We start from the raw sequence: 18,336 nt of genomic DNA, 5'->3' as shown, positions 1-18,336 counted from the left end.
GAGCTGTCTATCCATTTTGTAACAAAGACTGATATGTGGACAAGATCGATTTCTCTCGTCAATTTATCTTGAGTTTCATGTTCGTAGCTTCAGCTCGACGACGGCGTTAGAACATGCCTTCTGAGGATGACCAGAGTCGTAATAAGACTATAACCGTTCTTCATTTTGTTGGTATCTTTGTATAAATGTGATAAAATTAAACACTTGAAACTTTTGGGCCTTTGAAAATTGTTTTTCAAAGGCCCATAAGTTTCAAGTGTATGTTAAAAAAACCTAGTTTGTGTTCAATTTTACCAAGAATCAAATTTTCAGTTAAAAAAAATGAAATGTCTCCAAAGACATGACAATGTCATTGATACCAATATCAATGACACATTTCGTCGGGGATAGTGCAAATCCGCGAATGTAGCATTGGTAAAAGGCGCGTATCTGCACTTGACCAAATTTAGCAGGAGAGGGATTTATTATTATTTTGTTATTTCAATGGCTCCGACTTTAATTTTTGCATAGTAAGCATTAATTTATGTTATCTACGGACTGATAACAACAGATCCCCGTAAATCACGCTAATTTGGTTGTCACGACATTTATGCAGATTTAATTTGGTCACTAAATTACTGAAATGGAAACTGATCATTCAATGCTAGGTAGGCGTAATTGCACTATCTCCGGCGTAAATGCACTATCTACACATTGAGAACAAACGTTTAGTTCCTACCTCTACTCTACCGCCGGCCCGCAGTTATGTCACTGCGACGTCGATATTTGACAAAACATGCCAGACGGCGCCAAGTTGATGATGACACAGGACAAACATCAATTGATAACTTCATGTTGATGCCTTGGCCGGCGTTGTACGAAGGGATAATATGGAAAGGAAACTCGATACAAAGACGTCACTTACGAAACGAAGGATGGCGACATCTTGTGTATTTTGTGAGTGTATTTGAGGACGTGCATTGATGCATTAAAGAGACCTATCCATACCATCCATACTGTACGTATTTCACTTCATAATGTTTATTAGCAGTAGCAGAAAACTACAAGTTTTCAGTTTGTTCCCAAAAATAATAAAGAACTTGCTGAATATTCCCAAATCTGCAAAAATCTGCCACATTTAATACAAAGTAAATATGTTCTGCCGCAATGAAAATAAATAAAAATTAAATGTGCCCAAATCGTAGACATCTCCGACAAATGGTCACATTGGCATTGGCAAGAGGCCTCTCTTGTCAAAACGTTTCTTTGCTAACTTTCTTATCTCTCATTTAAATATTGTCTAAACATTTTTGTCACATTGTCTTTTAATTTTTATTTTACGTTATTACTGTTTAATTGATTATTTCACTAGGTATTTCATAGCTTTAATAAGTAAGTGTGTACCATAAAATAATCAAAGCTAGTAGGTAAACATTCAATCATGCTTAAAATGAAACGTACGCAAAAGAACGTTACCTAATCTATGGTCGAACTGAATTAATTGCGTTGTGTTCTTGCATTTATTCTGAAATACATTATTTTACTATTTCCTTATTCCCGACTTACAAAAGTATATTGATAACTTGGCTTAAATTAAAACGTAAAATCATACTAGCAAAGTCCATGAACGGCTCTTCGTTCATTTTAATTATTATTGGGTCAGCTTTCGCCATCCTTCTTTTTGCGAACTTTCTCAATTAAAGAACCTGTATCGTCAAGATGCATTTTTCTATTCTCTTACAAGTTTTACAATTTGTATTATCATTATCGTGTTCATACGAGCAAGCCCTGACCAATAACGTACTCTTTTTAATTATGTATTGCACTTATTTTAAATTAATTATTTAATTAATACTGACTGACTGGTGATTAATGATGATTAATTTTTAACATACATAGCATGCGTACAACTGAATGATAATACGTCAATGTATTTGAAACACGGGTGTTTAGAAGGTTATTTTTGTCACACCTTTTAAGTGTTAAAAACTCAAATATGGTTATATTATACTTTGGTTGTGAAAACTTGTACCTGTCCGTGTACTTCAATAGCAATGTTTTGTATCAAAAAAAAAAAAAAATCAAAAATATTTATTACTTCACTGTACATGGCATAATTCAGGGGCTGATGTTTCCTTTTAAGCTTGATAGGGTCTGTGTTAGGAAACATCGCTCTTCTTTACAATTAATAATCAAACATTGCTCTTACATTAACCTCAATAAACTAAGACTAAATTAACCTATCTGTTACTTTGTGTGAATGCATGTCCGTGTATATATGCATAAAGTGTGTGTGTATGTGTGTGTGTGGAAATGAGTGTTTGTGTGTGTGTGCGTGTGTGTGTAAATGAGCGCGCGCACGCGCGTGCGTGCGTGCGTGCGTGCGTGCATGCGTGTGTGTGTGTGTGTGTGTATGTGTGTGTGAGCGCACATATTTCTGTTCAATTTTGATTTCATTTAATTACAATATTATATCAACTAATACCTCGCTTTTATGTTTACTTATTTATTTATATATTTATTTCAAACTACATAGTAGTAATTGCTCAATCTCCTCATACGACTTAGTTTCGAGCCATTTTGTAATGGCTAATTTGCAGTCATAAACTATTTTGTTGTATATATCAAGTTCTTTGTTAAGAATGTTATACAGATATGAGGCACTGTATTTGTACTGTCTACTAGCCGCAGTAGTTTTTATTTTTGGTACTAATGCAATTTTATAATATGTTCTTCTACCTGTAACCCTAGGTTTATATAGTAAATTTTTATGTTGTTTTATTACTGTGTAGAGTATATAGAGTTTTCTAACAGAAGTCAGCTTTATCAGCTTATACAATTTTTCTGTGGAGTAAATTCTTTTTTTTTAAATACATCATTTTGATCAAACCACGCTGAGCTCGTTCTATTTCAATAAATTTTGACTTAGCTGCACCACCCCAGACCGGAATACAGTATGTAATAATAGACTCTACAAGAGAAACATAAATCTGTTTAAGAAGATCCCTAGGAGACCACGTTAACTGCCATATCAGCGCCACTATTCGGTACGACGTATCTCAGTGTTTTGAAGATCCAGGTTAGTTTCCTGATTCTCATTATTACACGCTCGAGATGTGGGTACCAAGAGAGACGCTGGTCCAAGATGATACCTAGATATTTTGTTTCTTCAACCCTTTGTATGCGCGGGCATGTACAAGGTATGTAATAATTTGTAAGTTCTTTGTCACAGTTCTGGATTTGTATACTGAAGTCCTTATTAGGATATGTGTTTTTATAGTTAGTAAAACACAGAAAATTGGTCTTTACAGTATTCAACGAGAGTACATTATTACGTAACCATTTGCTTATTTGTTTAAGCCCTAATTCAACACTAATCCTGATCGAGTCCCATGTGTCCCCAGCAAAGACGACAGCAGTGTCATCCGCATAGGAAAACATTTTAGCATTCATGACCAACATACTACATAGATCATTAATGTATATGAGGAATAGTGTTGGCCCAAGAACACTACCTTGAGGCACCCCATGTCACCCTAGAACTATCACTGGTGCAACTTTCTAACTTGACCTTTTGATTCCTGTCTGTTAGATAACTTGATAACAAGCGTAATGGGACTCCTCTTATGCCAATCCTTTCCAATTTGTGTATTAGAATAGGGATAGAGACAGTATCAAAAGCTTTTTTTAAATCTAGGAAAACCGAAACACATTTTTTCCTATTGTCAAGATTTTCAGTGATTAATGTAGTAAGCGCAATGACTGCATCTTCAGTAGATCTTGCTTGACGAAAACCAAATTGAGAATCTGACAGAATGTTATACTTATCTAAATAATTAATAAGTCTTTTGTTAATTAATTTTTCGAATATTTTACAAAACACTGGTAACACTGATATGGGTCTGTAATTACTTATTTCGTCTCTATCCCGACTCTTGTACACAGGTGTTATGATTGACTGTTTAAGCAAGGTTGGAAAAATGCCTTCACTAAAGCAAACATTTGCAGCATGTACGATTATAGGGACAACTTCAGTTCTTGTTAGTTTCACAAACATGGTAGGGATATTATCCCATCCAGGCGCACTGTCGGACTTGAGGCTTGCAATAATATCATTAACTTCTGATGTATCAGTAGGCAATAGGACAAAGGAGTTTGACTGAGAAGGTAGACTATTTAGGTAAGTATTAAGGTCATGTGTACTAGGTAGTGAATGTTGAGCTAATAGTTTACCTATATTTGCAAAATATTCGTTGATAAAGTTGGCAGAGGCAGAAGGGGAAGATTTAAGATTAATTAATTCAGAGTTTACATTTTTATTTTTAGTCGTGTAAGTCATGTTTTTAATATTCTTCCATAATAATTTATTGTTGTTCATAGATTTTGCTAGTATTTCTTGTTCAAACTTTCTTTTAACTCTTTTTATAAGCTTATTGCAATAGTTTCTATATCTAATAAATGTTATCTTAAGTATTTTATTAAATGGGTCTTTCTTTGCATTCATTTGTAATTTGTTACGATTTCTTATGCATCGTAAAATTCCCGGTGTTATCCAGGGTTTTATTACACGTTGTTTGGAAGGAATATTGTATGAAACAGTGTGGGCCTTTAGTCTTTCAGTTATGGTGTAGATTAGTCGACTAATTATCGTATTGGGATCGGTACAAAACAAGAGTTCGGATAGATTTTTATTACGCAAGTCTGCGAGGGCTTCTTCAAAATTTATTTTCATTTTACTTTTTTTAGTATGTGATCGGTTTTTTACTTTAGATAGAGATAGTAAAGGAGTAAGATGATCAGTTGTAGACGTGTGTAAAACCGCGATACTGGCACGGGATTTAACTTTATCTATTTTTAACATTATGTGATCAAGGCAGTTTATTTCCCTTGTGGGAATAGTGTGACCGGCTAGAATACCATGTGAAGACAGCATATTGAGATAATTAGTCCTATTTTTAAGTTCATAATGTTGTTCAACCTGTTTTAAGGTAATATTTATATTAATGTCACCCGCAATTATTATATTTTTGTTAGAGATATTTAGATCTTCAAGGTGCAAATTTAAAGAATCTATGAAACTCTCTGCATTGTTATTTGATGGTGACCTGTAGATGCATAAAACAATATTATTCAATATATCTAGCTTTAAACAAGAGGCCCCGGACAATTTAATTTCCCTCACCTTATGACGTAATGATTGCTTAACATACACAACCACCCCATCATTTTGATTAAGTTGGATAGCTGTAGAGTACAAATCATATTTTGGGAGTATGGGCAGAGGTTTATATTTATGAATTCTGCACTCCGTAAGTACTATTACGTCAATATCTATAGTAAAACTAGATAGCGTAAGTAAAAAGTCATCAAAATTACAATAAATGCTTCTGATATTTTGTGAAATCAACGTGAAGTCATTTTTTTCAAAAGTTAGGTATTTATTTCAGTTAGGTACTTCACATTAGAATGAGTGGGCAATTTCAAGTCCGTCAATATCATTTAAAGTATTTACAGCGTCATCCATTTAAAATTTATTTATTTATTTAAAATTAGCAATTCAAAAAAGAAACCAAGCGATATCTAGTCCGAATATGATATGATGATGAGGCTGATTTTCACACGTAATGTAGTTATTTGTGAATGTAAAAATATGTTATTACACTGCGATGGGTATATAATATATTTATGTATGTATCGGTTATTATGTTGTAAATGTGTAGTGTATGTGTATGGTAAGACATGTTTAAAATGTGAGTATGACATTGAGTGATTATGGAATCGGTATTTATGTAGGTAAGTAACATTGGTAAGAAAATGCAAAAACGATGAAATAAGTATTTCGAAAGTAGCTTTCGAAAGCTGCTTTATATTAATAAATTATTTCAATTATGTTCTGAATTCCTCTTTTGCTTGTTTATGTCTGTACGAGTATGAACCATTAACCCTTCAGTGACCAAATCAGCAGTTAGCAGTGATTTATAGGTCGGCGTGTACCGCTGAAGGCACGTCGCGCGTCGCCACCACGGCCTATGGTAAATTGGCCCTGACAAATTGTCGCCTGACTACTGTCTGCCGCGATTTGTTTGAATACGAGCGGCGTAAACTACTTTGTGAAGTAATCTAATTTATAATTAATGTATTGATTAACTTGACTTGTGACTAATACTATTTGATAATTTACGAAGTGTACTAAAATTACCGCAATGATAAATTTGTTATGTAATATCAACGTAACGACACAAGATCGAATTGTTTTTTTCCTTAATCTCTGTACAGTGGTACACTACACGTGCCAAACTTCAGCGTGCTTCATTGGAATTTGCCTTAAGTATTATGTTGTTTGTCAGTGAGTATCAAAATCAACTTTTTTATTTAAGTTACACCTTTCAAACATGAAATTCATTGATTATGAATACAAAGATCGAACACACAGAAAAATTGCGTCGATCCAGTGGGACTTGAACCCGCGTCCATGCTGCACCGTAGCATTGCTCTTTACCAACTGAGCTACGACTCCAGTTACCGAGTCGTCGAAATTCTCCTATGTGTTTTTCTTATAGATTTTTGTATTGGTTTTCGGCATTCGACACCGCTTCTTTGTATTCGTAATCATAACAAAACGCCACTCGTTTTGTTATTTAACAAAAAATCTCAATAAATGAATTTCATTATGCATAATAATGAATATGTTATTATGTGCATATATATTTTTAATTTTTTACGCATAGTTCGCATGTTCATGTACGCGGTTAAATTTAAAACACGGTGTGATTATGCTTATGTTTCTCAAACTTGACCTAGCGTACTGGCTGTTAGGTTAGATAAGGAAGACGGAGCGAACCGGAAACATTAATTGTTGTTATATGTACACATTTTAAACAATAAGGTGATGATAAAAATAATGATGCATGTACTGGTTTTACCTTAGTAAATTATGGTAGCAGGAAATCCAGATTCCAACGTTTCTTACAAATACGGAAGAATGCTATACGTTGTTATGTGTGAGATAATTAATTAAATTTACTATTATGCTAATGACTGCCTTGTAACTGCCTCAGTGGTCGAACGATTACCATGTCGGACTGCCACGCAGAGGTCCCAGGTACGATTTCCGGGCCGGGAGAAATATTTGTATGGCCTACATTTATTTCTCTCGTGAGTTTGGGTGTAATTTGTGGTTGTCTATGTGTGTGCCCATGGCACCCGCGATACAGGGTTTCCATAGTGCGGGACTATATTGAGTGTGTGCGTTGTTATTATTATTATTAAGTTTTATTTATTATACCAAGTGACGTGACGAATAAATCGTGCGCCTTGTGGTAAGCGACACGCCTGTCAATAACAGTTGCCGTGCCATTCAGAGCTCTTTCACTGCCACTGCCCCTGTCACCCTGAGACATAAGTTAACAAGTCCCATGTGCCTGTAATTTCACCAGCACTGTTACCCTTTAAAACCGTAACGCAGTAATCTCACATTACTGCGTGAAATAGGCAAGGTGGTAATACTTCCCTGGACGAACTCCTTCACAAGTACTACTAAGTATACTGCTAAAAAACAAACACTAAAATACATTACCATGAAGTGAATTGTGTATACAACTAACATACTTTTATTTAAAAATTTTCAAGCTTGTTCAGTTTACATAAAAATTATTTTGTAATCGGGACTTAATCGTATATAACAAACATATTTTACCTTGACGTTTCGGACGTGGTGTAACTTCTATAATCTGCATGGCCGTTGCATGACGATTAAGTCCCGGTTTCAGAAACAAATAATGTGTGATAATCGTAAAAGTTTAAATCAGTGTAATATTGCACTATATCAGGAAATTGTTCACGAAATCGGTTTGAACCAATTTGTTTCTCCACAAACTCGGCAAACAGCAATATCCTGGACATAAGTCTGTGGTCTGGACGTCAATAATCGAATCCGAGCAAAGACTGGTCGTTGCCGGACGCTCTTTAGTTTCGATTCAGCTGCAGAGACGGGCTGACAAAGAGACAAACGAAATTAATTGGGCCCTGCGCCGCTGGCGTAATTCAATCGTGATGCACCCTCTATACAGCCTTTACACGATCTCTGCGGAAATTCGACTTGCACTTGGCTCGGGGTTTCAGGGCTGCGAGTTCTATTACATTACACTCTCTAAGTCGTTTTCTATACTAACATGACCTCGTTAAATTCATGAACGTAGTCTAGTTTAGATTAACGTAGCAAAACGCTTGAATGAACATGTTCTAAAAATCTCAGAGCACAATAACCAGGTTTGTTTACCACAGTGAAACAGTAGAGACGCAGGACCTGCACCTTCCCGAATTAGCGGTTATCTCACTGATAGCTAATTGTAACTGGCTCGGTTATGCACCGGTTCCCCGAATAGATAGGACGCACTACTAACTATACTACCACCGGAAGAAAGAAATGAACAAGCAGCAAATTCAAAATTCGGAGGTAAACAGGTTTAAAAATTTTCTAGGTTTTTCTAATAAGAATAGAAAAAGAATAAAAAAACTATATTTTCGTTTTTATTTTTTTTATAAATATCCATAAGACAAATTTTATACAGAAACTTTAATTTTTTATTAAAAAACGTAAAGAACAATTGCGAAATCATTGTCAAAATATTTTTTTGCGACTTCAAATGTCATAATTACAAGTTTGAATAAAATAAATTCATTAAGTTTTTCCAATTATATTATACTAAAGGCCAAATTAAGTTTGGAAATAAAATCGAATTTAAAAGAAACTCAAATGACTAATTAGTATGTAGCCGGACTGATACCGTGATATCTTTCAGATTCTGTACAACTGTCAGTTTCTTAGTTTCTTAACGTTGAGCGACATCCAGCAGCAAATAAAAAGATTAATTACTTTATTATAAAAAATCTTAAAAATAAAGTAAATAATTCCTTCTCGAAGTAAGAAAGCGCTAAAACTGACAAAAAGTTCCCGATATCAGGGATGCCCATCTATCCCGTTTCATAAAAAATAATTTGTATCCGAGCTACCAGTATTAACTTAGTTTTCTTTTGTTATGGCTTAACTTCGTGCTTTTTGACCATACCATTATATAAAATAATTTCCTCTGAACTTTCGTCACGTTATAAACCCACGGCACCATTCAGCGTCTAATTATTAACTTTTATTTAAGGCTTCTGTAGTTTATTTTGATATAATAATACACCAGATACATTTTATTCAATCAATATGATTCAACATAGTCTCCAAAATTTAAAACTAGAATATCTTCTATTTCAGACTTCTCAGAATATTTACTATTTAACTCAAAACCAAATTTGCTCTGGAATTTAAACTCTATATTTTCAAATATTTTTCATAAACAGCATACAAATTAGGTCAACAAAAATTTGGATGGAGTTCGCCAGTGTTCTTTTCTCCTTTATTTTATTAGAAAAAATAAAATAAAATATTACTGCATTTATCGGGCATAACTAACTTAAATGTCACTTTTAATAGACCAAAAGAACACAGTACAGCACAAGAGCAGTGATGTAATTATTATAATTGAGCAACAGGGCACAGTTCCGTACAGAAATCCCTCAGAGCAAATAGGACGACAGACGCTATCACCATTATATCTCAAATAAAACTTTCTGCCACTTTTAGAGGGACGAGGGATAATACTACAAGGAAACAGACGCACTCAACTGCAATATTGAGTTGTGTCACTATGGTCTTACACAAACAAAAGTCGACAACACTACCTTGTTATAATTATTGATACAAAGATCGAACACTCAGAAAAATTCTTTCGATCCGGCCATCCGGCCGAACCGACGTCTTCTAGCATACCATACCAGATGCTATACCAACTAAGCCACGGAACGAACCAGCGGACTTCACGAATTTTTCTATGTGCTTGCGTCGTATCTTTGTATTTATTTTTTCAACGACTTTTTAGCCGTAGCGCCATCTATGAGAAATCTATGATATATCGTCACCCAGTTAGATACCTTTACAGCTACCAGTCCCGGCTAGAGATGTCGCTATTCATAGTATTTAAATTTTTATTGAATTGATATCATTCGAAGACGCCGTTCGAATCCGGCCGGATTGAAGGAATTATTTCTGAGTGTTCGATCTTTGTATTAATAATTATAACAAACTAGTGGATTAATTTCACATAAAAATAATTGTATATCAATTTAATAAAAATTTAAACACTGGCTTATTTTTACAAACACAGATAAAACCCACATTCAAGTCCGTACACAGAATAGGCTTTTGATATTAGCGTTTTTGACATAAAAAATGTCAAATATGACTTTTTTGGTAGATATGTGATTATTGATGTTAGTTGTGTCTTATAAGGTGTATATCCAACAATTATTTACATAGATTTTGACGACAAATTAGGTAGATTAGCCTTTTTTCCTCAACTTGTATATCTCAATTTTGATAAAAATGTTAGTTGTACTTTTTTTGACAGGCAGAAAGGGGAATTAAAAAATGTTATGCAACCGGTTTCCGTTAGCAATAGAAATTTTTATTGAGTTTTGCTATCTTCCAATTGGAGCTGAGAGCTTGCCTAAATAGTACAGCCTTTGGCTACAGTTTGGCGTCAATTTACGTACAATGTCAATTTGCTTGGCGTTCAAGTCGGGACACAGGGCCTCATTAGAGGCGGCGCGTCGGTCGCAATTAAAGTGCGCGTCTTTTGCGCCTTAACGACGCTTAAATTGGTCCCGGCCCGCGTTGGACACGCGTTTTAATAAATACCAGTGAAATTAAAAATTCAAGAATGCTTAGATTGCGTCACATTGCGTGCAAATTTTCACAGAAGAAGAAAGTGGATTAGATATTCTACCAGTTCAAGTAATAAAAATGGAGTTTCTTACCTTTTTTAAAAACTATAAGCTTTTCTAAATTGTGTTTTTACATATGAAAAAGTTTAGCTGGTTGCGAGCGTTTGTTGGGGGCTGCGACCATCAGGTGGGGATAAGAAGTTGGCATGTCGAGACGCTCGTTAGCGGCGGCGGTGATTGCCGATTGAGCAGCAATTGCCTTGATTGACGCCCCCCGCGTACCGCATCCGCGCCCCCGCCCTGTGCGCCTAACGAACCCGCTTCAGTCGTGGACGTGCCGGCTGCCGTTCGACCCCACATGTGGATTTTTTAAGACCACCAAAAGTCAATTCTAATGTCTATACGTACGACAACTTCTTCATCTATTACATAATGTACATATAAAAATAATTTCTGTTATCTTAAATAAGTTAGGTAAACGCCAAAATTTATTTAACGTACAGTCAAATCACGCTGAACTTTGTACTTTCCACTTTGGCTTTTATTGTAAGTGTCAAGAGTTGTTGTCAAGCTCAGCGTGATTTTCGTAATGTAGCCACTATTTAATTTTACTTAAATAATTATAATGTTACACGAAGCTTTCAGATTACATTGAAACAAATAAAGAAAGTTTAAAAGTTAACACTAGTTTGCAATTTGTAAACACGCATTTGTAACTTTTCGCTGCGGTGGAAAATTTGGTTCGATTGAAACCAAAATCTCCGAGGAATTACAGCATTACCGTGTTCCGGTTTAGAAGGGTAAGAGTGTTGGTGAAATTACAGGCACATGGGACTTGTCAACTTATGTCTCAGGGTGGCGATTTAAGGCTCTGAATGGCACTGCAACTGTTATGGAATGGCGTGTAGCTTACCGTCACTTGATATTATAAAAAAATAATTATTTCTTCTAAAGCAATATGGACTTTTATCCGAAATAAATACATGCATTTGAATTTAGCGGAGCGATTGCAGAGAACGTTAATGTCTTCATTCGAACAATAAACGTGTAATAAATCATTATAAAATACGAATTAAGCTTTTATGTTTATGTAACGCTTCCGACGCCTTTGTGTACTGCGACGACGACGCGGGTTGGCGACGTACGTGTAACACCTCGGCTAATTCTGTGCGTACACACCCTGTAATCAGCAGCATGAAATTATCAGCGTCTTTGTTGAGCGAGACCGCAATCCATCATATCGAGACAAAAGGCGGCGGATAAACGGCGCGGTTGTTTGCGCAAGTCAAGCGTTAATTTTATTAAGGAGTCTCAATCAGAGAAGACGTATAAGTAAAGTCGGCGGGCGGCCGCCACGGGAGCGATTCAGGCGAATTACCCGTACCTGGAGGCGCGGGGGTCGACTCGTTAGTTGTTGTTTGCCAAGTGACGCGGGTCAATCAGCAGAGACATGCACGGAACCGCACTTCTTCATCCCCCTGCGTCCCCCTGGCCCCTCGCCGCTCGTTAGGCCGCGCCGTCTCTGTCAACTGTGAGACGAGCTTTATCGAATCTACGACGCACGACCCGCGTCGCGGTTGGCCCACTCTTCGCTCTAGTTTGGCTCATAACCGCCAGTAAACAAGTGAAATCAGTATGAAACTAATTTACACTTCCTTTATTGTCAAATACAGGATAAATAACTGAGATATTAAGTTAAATAAACGAAGAACATTAAATAATTACAAAAGGGAATATAGTGAACACGTTACATATTGGTAACAAGAGTAATAATGTTGCGTGCAAGTAGAAATCACATATGTTTGTGATAATTAGCAGAGCTAATCTTAGAAAAGTATAATGAGTAGAAATGACAAAACACGAAAGGGCAAAGGGGTGGAGGAGAGACGAGGGCGGAGGCCATAGGTGGTTAATTGGATGAGATTCTTCGCGTTTAGCTAATTAGTGTGGAGGGCGCCCGAGGCAGCTGCGGTCCACGTGCCTCTGCCGCCCGCCGTTAGCACTCTTGCCTTGTTTTTGTCAATGAAAATATATATGACTGTCACAAAACCAACCACAAAATCGTAAAAGTATCGAACTCTATTCTACATTTTTGCGCCACAAAAAGGTGTCCGAAAAAATTATATGAACTGCTAATTCATTATCTGCACCGTTTTATATTTAAATTAATTTTAATAGTATTTTATTGGACACTATAAATAACCAGCTGTCAGTGCTCTATGCAAGTTCTTGGCCATTACGTACGTATTACCTCAATGTTCTTGGCAAAAAGTTACATTCGTTTTGTGCTTATATTAATTTGTTTCTTAAGATTAGTCTTTTATTGCAAATGAAGTAGTTTGTTATTTAATAACGTAAGAAAAAACAGTACATTTCCATAATTGACAATATTTCGTTATTTTCTCGTAAATAAACAAGGGCGCGGTACACTGACAGACAAAAGATTTAATTAACGAAAGAGTTGATGTAAAAAGTTTGTGAGCTCCGTCCTAAATTAGTCCTTAGCGTTAACGAGGCCAATTTAGCCAGTGCCGAGATGCTTCGATCGGTTCGTTGTGTGCAAAACTGACTGCTTTTTGTGCTGCCCTGACTCAGGTAGAAATCACGACCGACAGTTGAAAGCATTTTCATAACAATGCGCCCGCGGCTCTCTCCCGACGTTTTTTCAACGATTGATCCATTTGACAGACACGCTATTGTCATCGGCAGATGTATCATGATGAACTAAGAACTATTTTATCGATAATCAACGGAGAAATAACCATTTGAAGTCGAATAATAAATCAAATATCGTTTACCACTGTATTAACTCTATTGCATACTTGTTCAATGTAAGTAAAGTCTATCATACAACAAGTGCTTACCTTGTGTAATCGCTTTTGCATAATATCATTCCGCCTTTGAAATAAAAGGATCTGCCCATGTCCGCTAAAGCTTGTCCGCAGCATGTGCATTTGAGACAGCCGTGGTGCCAATATCTGTCGAGGGCATGTAAAAGGAATCGCTCGACGATTTTGCCGCCGCAACCCGCGCACTCTTTTAGTGCAGGGTTGTTGTTGTTGTGTGGATAGTCGTGCCCGTTGGCGGCAAATGCTGCCTCTGGGGAGGGCGGGTGAGGCGAGCTTAGCTCCCCATACCCGTGGTAGTGCGGGTTCATGCTCAGCGCGCTCGCTGCCAGCTTGACGGTTGGAGCGGCGCCCGCTCGCACACACCACCACGATACACGCCCTGCAAACAAACATAGATCGTGGTCAATGATAAAGTTCGTAGTTTCGGTGGAAGCTAATTGGTTTTATGATTGCCGGTAATGACGTTGTAATTGCAATACCAACGTGTCTTTGGTATGGTGCGTTGTTATGGTGCTTTATCGATAAAGGTAAACGTATATCTCAGTAGTTATTTGAATTTTGAAAGCATTTTTGAAGCACTGGAAAGTGACGAGGTGGAGCTTTGTTAGCGATTCATCTCCGGGGCTCAACGGTGTTTATTATGCTCACGTATTTCTGAATGGCTACAGTGGAATTTCCAGGAAGAGCTTGACCCTTTGAATTCATTTTTCTTGACAGCCTTTAGGCGGAATATAGCGGATAACGTAGGCCTGCGGGCGGCCGCGTTTATAAAATTTTCCAATTAGCAATTTCATACAATTAGGAGCGGGGTGAGGGCGCGGAGGGGTAGGTCGAGAGAGAGCGGGGCGCGGGGTTTACGTCAACCCGATCCAATTAGCTCGCGGCCGGCGAAACGGCGGGACGCCCGCGCCTTCGCTGCGACCCTGTCGCCATAAAACTTAATTAAACGTTTTAAAACAAGTATTCATTAAAGAATAATCAAGCTTATGTAGTCATAAATAACAGGATTGTCCCGCGCGAAATGGGTGCCGTAATTAAGACTGCACAGAGTTGATCAAACGCACTGATTTGAAACTACCCTTCATTAAGAGAACGCGAAGCACGGGCGGAGTGCGGAGCTTCCGCTGCGGTGCAGAAACTAATTAAGAATAACGGACGCTTTAAAAGCGTAATTAATTTAGATTGTAATTCTATTTCTCCGAGAGTAAAGTAGACAATTATTTCAGTAGCCCTTTCTTTTGGAACGATTTGCTTTGTTGAATGTAATTTGCTTAATTTCGGTGTCCGACATAATGAAGGGTTGTTTTAATCGGAGAGTTTCTGATTTGATTAATTGGCTGTACTGTAGCTGAAGTTAATAAATAGATGGTAAGATGCTGTGGTGAGTTGCATAGTTGCACTGACCTAGTAGTGCAACTGTCGGGAGCGTGTGGAAAGCCATTACCTGTTGGCGAGCATGTCTAATGAAGGCTATAAGGGTCGCCGCGTTGGCAGTGGCGGCTAGCGATGGTGGCGTGTAAGCAAAGCACCAGCAACCGTTGCGTGTCTACTAATGAGCGAGTGTCGCGTGTGCACCGATCGCACTTCGTTAAGTCGCACCCGGAGTACGCTCTACGGACCCGAATTAATGTCTTTGTTTTGTTAATTTTGCAAATGTGCGTTCTGTTTGGAGAAAGGAAATGTAGTGTAGTTTAGGAAAGATTGTAATCGCTGATATAAGATACCCGTAAAGCAATTTGTAGAGGCTTAAAATAACAAATCGGTTGACTTTATCGTATTCAGCTGGATTTACTACAGCTAATTTTCGCTATGAACAAAGGAATGTTTGAAATTATAGACTGGTTGTCATTGAATATTATGACAGTTAGTCCATTTTGTTAAGCGCGGCATGATTGCAATAATTCGATGTTCAAATTGTGTAGAAAAATACCTACTTTAAAAGTACAAGCACTTCCATTTTCTTTTTCATATCTATAAAATTCAAATTCATAAATTATGAAAAAAATTATGTCAAAGTTTTGAACACGAACACAATCGTGAATAATTACTCAAACTTGTGTCTGTTCTACCATCCAGGTCGACTACGAAATCCGATATGGCGAAGTGAATTCTATTTCAATATAGTCAGAATCGTAATTGGTTCTGGGGGTGAGACGTCGCGTAACATGGTGCGTGTTTAGGCTTGCGGGGGTGGCCTGAGAACTTAGCAGGTGCTGTTTTCATTATTCAAGCCCCATTGATTGGATACTTTGTTGCCGTTTAAAAATCTTATTAGCAACCACCCGACAACAAAACGGGCCTACGATGAGCCTCCTTACAGCCCCGTATTTACCTGTTAAGTGATTTTTTTTTTCAATTATAGCCATGAACTGCAGGTTCGAGTGTCGAAGGACGGTAAAACTGTAAGTCATCTTGTTAGTGAATGTTATATTTCCTCGCTCTCTTTTTGAACCTGTAAGTATTTGTCAGCGGCAATAAGCGCGATGATTCTACGAAAATGGTGTCTAAAATAAGCATCGTTAAAACTCGACCGTTGAAATGGAGTCGGAACGAACGTTCGCTCCAACAACTATACCTAGTTAGTTAACATTAAGAGAAATTTTAAAATAAAATTTAATGAGTTTGTCAGGCAGTTCATCGTGCAGCATAAATAAGCGGTGTTTATGAATTACACGTATTGCTCACTTATTTTTTAGTGCAAGGTTCCGCTAGAGCAACACCCTGGCGCCCGTCTGCCGCGAATAACGTAATTAAGGCGAAACCGCCGGCGAAATTAAACGCGAAAACGGAACGAGAATGTGAGCCTAATTAGAGCCGGGGGCGGGGGAAGACGTTGCATCGGCCCGCGCCCCGCACAGGTCCCTCTCGCCCTTCTCTGCATAGGGGCCCGCCAGTGTACCTCATCGTACACTGTCTTCACTCGTTAAGCGGTCATATCAACTCCTTAACAATATTATCATAAAGATACTATAATAAAACCTTGTGTTGAACGGATTTCTATGGAAAACTTTAAACTATTTTAAAAACTAAATCAAATTTTATTATTTCAATGTGATGGAAAATCGTTGTTTCTATGGACTGGGTAATATTCGTAGTAAGGATCGACTGGACTGAAATAGATAGAGACAGACTAGAACAAATATTTCGAAAAAAAAAACACATCATGGGGAAATATTTTGATCTGGCTGGCTGGCTGAACTTTTTAGTGAATGCGCATAAGCTGATTATGTAAAGTCTATTCGAAACATATAGGCTTACAGTTTGAATAAATTTCAATTGCATTTCTAATTTAATGCACCTGATACGTGAAGTAACTTATAAAATATTACATAAACTTGCTTAATGTTCCAATTTTACGCCCTCGAACTGGATGTCCAGTTGGGGCAAGCATAAAACCAATTCGTTTTCTCTCGCATTCATACTAATTAAAAAGTGCGGACAAATTGGTGCCCACTCCTCGCCCACGGGAACATAAAATATCCATTCCATTGACGGTTGGTCGCCATTGATTAATTTCATCCAATCGGTTGCGATTTCAACTTTTTCATTACTTAATTGTCACGCTCCATTAAGTTGAATAAAGCTTTTACTGAATCGGTTATGACAATTTTATTAAAACAACTCGTGTGGTAAAGGTTAAGCGGCAATGATGAAACATTTTTTTTTTATTAAATACTTGTAATAAGTACATAGTTTTTTTTTTATTTTACGAGCCTACGCACACGACATATTTTTCCGCGCAGATGACGCGCGTTATCTGTGCGTAAAAATACGCTGTGTATATACGCTCTTACTATTTCAAACGTTCAGTAGTTTAGACTACAGAAGAAGTATATTAAAACATCGAAAATAGTCGATCGTTTCATATGAAAGCCCCCTACTCGCAGTGGGCTAATGTGTAATATTATTTGCATATAATGACCGCTAATGGCCGGCATTATTCGCTGACCTCAAAACCGAGAAGCGTTTGATCGATGTAGACTGCACTCAGAAGTAGGACCGTCTATTTATTGCGTTTTGAAAACGTACTAATGAGGTACTTATGTACTGAATACTTAATTACGTGAAATTTTAATTTTGAATTCGGCAGCTGTTTTTTCTTTCGAAGTTGTTTCAAATATTTTGTTTCAACATCATGACGGGTATGTCGCTCGAAAACTATGTCTAATTTCTGTATTTAAAAATATTGTATGTTTATACAAAATCAATTAAGTATTGTAACTATACCAACCGCATCGTCAGAGATAGGATTATAATTTTTTTGTATATAGTCTGTCTTTTTGTAGATGGAGTAAAATAACATTTGCAGGGTTGCCAGTTTTCATGAAATTTAAAAAGTTATTTTAAGTTGTTCGAGTTTTATCGATAGATTGTGAAAGAAGGTGAAATTTTGCTGAAAATGTCTTGAATTGTGAATGTTACAACGTTCTAATGATTACTAATTGCATTATTGCCTTCTTTATTCTTATTTTGACAGCTGGCCTACTAATGTCGTAATCAATTTTTATTCATATACATTATAATAAGTACAGGCTGATTCGATTATGTATATTGAATTAAAATGAAAAACTTTTAACTATATCTCCTCATTGCATTTTTAATAGACATAGTTCTAAATGCATTGTATGTATGTACGAATTTATAAAAATTGACAATTCTAAAAATAGTGGTCAAAGTAGTCAAAGAATAATGGGCCGATGATGATATAAAAAGTTCGGCTATTTATTGCATAAGCATG

At 36.9% G+C, this 18,336-nt stretch overlaps 1 protein-coding gene across 1 annotated transcript in view; it reads right to left on the bottom strand.

The window, feature by feature from the left end:
* Window positions 1-18,336, bottom strand: part of LOC113235419 (LIM domain transcription factor LMO4) — a 115,050-nt gene that overhangs the window by 56,900 nt on the left and 39,814 nt on the right. Inside the window, exon 2 of the mRNA XM_026471104.1 lies at window positions 13,614-13,977. Coding sequence (XP_026326889.1) covers window positions 13,614-13,906 — 293 coding nt within the window. The 5' untranslated portion in view covers window positions 13,907-13,977. The remainder of the gene's footprint in view (window positions 1-13,613; window positions 13,978-18,336) is intronic.

The sequence above is a fragment of the Hyposmocoma kahamanoa genome, unplaced genomic scaffold (genome assembly GCF_003589595.1).
Source record: "Hyposmocoma kahamanoa isolate Upper Pololo Valley unplaced genomic scaffold, ASM358959v1 102, whole genome shotgun sequence".
Lineage (NCBI taxonomy): Eukaryota > Metazoa > Arthropoda > Insecta > Lepidoptera > Cosmopterigidae > Hyposmocoma > Hyposmocoma kahamanoa.
Note: the sequence above shows the minus strand (reverse complement) of the source record. Positions and strands in the feature narration are given on the sequence as shown.